At 49.5% G+C, this 4101-nt stretch overlaps 1 protein-coding gene across 2 annotated transcripts in view; it reads right to left on the reverse strand.

Moving 5' to 3' along the window:
* Rab17 (RAB17, member RAS oncogene family) overlaps positions 1-4101 on the reverse strand; it is a 13626-nt gene that overhangs the window by 3885 nt on the left and 5640 nt on the right. For both annotated transcript variants that reach the window (XM_031368916.1, XM_031368915.1), the window contains one exon: positions 2756-2912. In XM_031368916.1, coding sequence (XP_031224776.1) covers positions 2756-2909 — 154 coding nt within the window. In that variant the 5' untranslated portion in view covers positions 2910-2912. The remainder of the gene's footprint in view (positions 1-2755; positions 2913-4101) is intronic.

The following is a 4101-nucleotide window of genomic DNA, read 5'->3' on the forward strand; positions in this document are numbered from 1 at the left end:
TGCTCCCACCTTTCATTGCTCCCACCTCCCAGTGCTCCCACCTTTCATTGCTCCCACCTCCCAGTGCTTCCACCTTTCATTGCTCCCACCTCCCAGTGCTCCCACCTTCAGTGCCCCCACCTCCCAGTGCTCCCACCTTTCATTGCTCCCACCTCTCAGTGCTCCCACCTTCAGTGCTCCTACCTCCCAGTGCTCCCACCTTCCCCTGAATGTTTGGTGTGGCCCCTAGGGATTCCCTTCCCCATTCAGGCACCCCCTTAATCAAATCCCAGAAACTGACTCCACACCCTCCTGTAACACGCAATCTACCTTTACTCCAAAGACCTTTTTCCTTGAACTTTGCTCCCCAATGTTGAATTTTTATTTTTAATTATGTGTGTGTGTGTGTGTGTGTGTGTAGGTGTGGGGTGGGTTTGGACACATTCATGCAGTGCCCATTGAGACAGAAGAGAACATTGAATCCTCTGGAGCCAGAGTTACAGGTTATGAGCTGTCTAGTGTGGCTGCTGGGAACAGAACTCGGGTCTTCTGGAAGAGAAGTATGTGTTGATAACGGATCATTCATCTCTCTGCCCTGATATGATTTTAAAATAGTTATTTTATGGCACTGACTATTTCAAGTGTGTGAGCTAGTAGGGCACTAGAAGCCAGGGAGAGTCAGGGAGCCGGGACATGAAGGGTCAGCAGAGACCAAGGGCTTCACCCAGAGCCACGTCCCTGCACACACCCAGGGTAGATCTGGAATCAACTGGGGGAGTTTCCAGCAAACAGACCTCCACACATGAAATGAAACTAACAGCTCAAGGACAGTGCATAAGTAGCCAAGGGCTGGTATAACACGTGACCACTGAGTAGCCAAGGGCTGGTATAACACGCGACCACTGAGTGCCTTTAAACAGGAAATCCATTCTTTCAGTTCTGGAAACCAGAAGCCCCAGGTCAAGCTGTGGGCAAGGCCAGTTCCTTCTCAGGGATCTGAGAACCCACCCTCACCTTTCTCCAACTTCCAGGGACTCCAGCCACCTTTGCTGTTCCTTGGCTATGGGTTTACCTCCTCAATCCAGGCTCTGGCCTTAACTGATGTCCTTGATTAGCCTCACCTGTCAACTTGACACTGCCTAGAGTTATTTTTAAAGAGTCTCAGCTGAGCCAGGTGGTGGTGGCGGCACGCGACTTTAATCCCAGCACTTGGAAGGCAGAGGCAGGCAGATTTCTGAGTTCGAGGCCAGCCTGGTCTACAGAGTGAGTTCCAGGACAGCCAGGGCTACACAGAGAAACTCTGTCTCAGAAAAAAAAAAAAAAAAAAGAATCTCAGCTGAGGGGCTGTCCAGATCACATTGTCCTGTGGTCTTGTCTGTAAGAGACTGTCTTGATTAATGATTGATATAGAAGGCCCTAGCCCACTGTGAGACCACTATCCCTAGGCAGGACCATCTGGAAGGCAAGCTGAGGGGCTAAAGAGATGGCTAAGTGATTAACAACACTGACTGCTCCTCCAGAGGACCAGAGTTCAATTCCCAGATCTCAAGCTTCAGAGATGAGGAGCCCAAGTCTACCACCTTTGTGAAGAAGGTAAGGACAAGGGTGGGGGGTATGGGGGGGATAGGAAGATCACATACTGCCCACCTAGCTCTAGGTTCAGTGAAAGAGACCCTTTCTCAAGAGGATATGGTAGAGAGGGACCCTCCTGTGCCCTCTATGTGGGCATGTACCCATGCACACACATGCACACATCCTAAGTACATGCAGAGTGGGAAAGAGCTGGGAGGGAGAGAAGAAGGGGAGGGGTGAAGCATGGTATGAAGACCAGGTCTGCTTTCTCTATATACAGTCTTGCTCTCCCTCCAGTTTAAACAAGTTGGCTGAGAGTTCTCAAATCTCAGCCGAGGTACAAGGGCAGGGCACACCCAAGCAATGACCCATTAACCAGGGCTACAATGTTTGCACAACACAGTGCTGAGCCTTCCTGGAGAGAAAGCAGCTTTTACCTCACCAGACCGGTCTGCACAGATTGGCAATCCCTAAGGCAGTGAGTTTTGGGGGTGGGAGTGGATGGACCGACACATCATCAGATGGAGCATGAGAGGAGAGGACCCAAGTCTCAAGTCCACTGAGGACAAAGCTTCCTGCCACTTCTGAGATTGGAAAAAAAAATCAGGGTGAGACGTCTGGAAGCAGGAGGAGCATCCATTTAGGGAGAGAGCCTTAACGGGTATAGCAACAGTGACAGGGCATGGGGTAGGGTTGCTAACCTGTCCTTGCTCCAAATTAAAACACGTCATGAGCATGTGGGGTAGCACATGCTTACCATCATAGCACAGTGGAAGCAGGGGCATGAGGATGGAGGGGTCCAGGCCAGCCTGAGCTACATAGTGAGCCCTTGTCTCAAATACATACATATGTACGTACATTACATATACATATACATACATACATAAGCAAGCCACACAGACAGTAGTTTTCTCTCTCTTCCCTGTAGCATCCTGGACCTCGCTGCCAGTCCCCCATACTGAAGCCTTCTGGGAACAGAGACCCTACCCCTGGGTCTACACACTCACAAATGTCAGCTGACCTGGAGCCTGGCCCCTAGCAAAGGTTGTTTATGTGCATTTCCAGAACAGTGTGCCTGCCTGCCCTTGATGGGCATCTAGCCCCTCCCTGCAATCAGGCAAATCCAGCCTTGGGTTGCCGGGCAAGGGCCACTCTGAGGAGGACCACATTCCCATCTGCCCCTACCAGGACTCTCCTCACTTACACCCCACAGTCGGCAAGACGTTGCTGAAGTCCTGCTTCATGTACCGGAGGACCAGGCTGGTCTTGCCCACAGAACTGCTTCCAAGCAGAACCAGTTTGCTCACGTAGGGCTGGCCAGGAGTGCTGGCCTGTGGCAGCACAGCAGCCTGTGCCATGACCTGCAAACAGCAACAGAAGACAGAAGTGGGTGGGAAACCTGAGGTCAAACCACCTCAGTGAGTCTAACACATATATATACACACACCACACATACACACACACACACATCACACATACACACACACATACACACACACACACCACATACACACACACATATACCACATATACACACACACATACACCAGATACACACACACCACACATACACACACACACCACACATACACACATACCACACATACACACACACCACTCATACACACACAGCACACACGTACACCACATATGCACACACACCCCACACATACACACATACAAACACATATCACACATACCCCACACATATACCACACATACAAACACACATCACACACACACCCCACACATATACCACACATACAAACACACACCACACTCACATACACACACACCACACATACACACACATAGACACACGTATACACCACACACACACACACACACCACATACATACACACCACACACACATACACATATGACACACACATACACACACATACACCCACACACATACCACACCCACACATACACACACACACATAACACACACATACACACACATACAACACACATATATATAGCATACACACACGTACACACCATACATACACACACACCACATACATACACACCACACACACATACACACACAAATACCACCCACACATACACACTCACACATACACACACACATACACACACATGCACACACACATACACCCACACACATACCACACCCACACATAACACACACATACACACACATACTACACTAACACACACATACACACACACACACACAGGCTGCTTCCTAGGTAGAATGCAGGACCATTTATCAGAGGTCCAGGCAAGAGGTCCTGCCCAACACCTGCTGCTCTCTGAACCCCAGTCCCAGCTCCCCATCTGTGAACTGGGACAGACAGAAGAAACTGTCTAATGTGTGACAAGGAGCTCTGCACCCTCTCTACAATGCCCTCCACCAGCATCACACAAACTTTTTATCCCAATTCATTGCCCTGTTTCTCACTGCTTACAAACTTTCTGTTTATTCCAAGCACCCAACAGAGGTCAAAAGTGGATTAAAGTTGATGTTTGGAAATTGTTCCCGAGGAAAATTCCCTCAACCCATGAGAAAAGGATTTTTT

Source organism: Mastomys coucha, unplaced genomic scaffold (assembly GCF_008632895.1).
Source record: "Mastomys coucha isolate ucsf_1 unplaced genomic scaffold, UCSF_Mcou_1 pScaffold14, whole genome shotgun sequence".
In the NCBI taxonomy this organism is placed as follows: domain Eukaryota; kingdom Metazoa; phylum Chordata; class Mammalia; order Rodentia; family Muridae; genus Mastomys; species Mastomys coucha.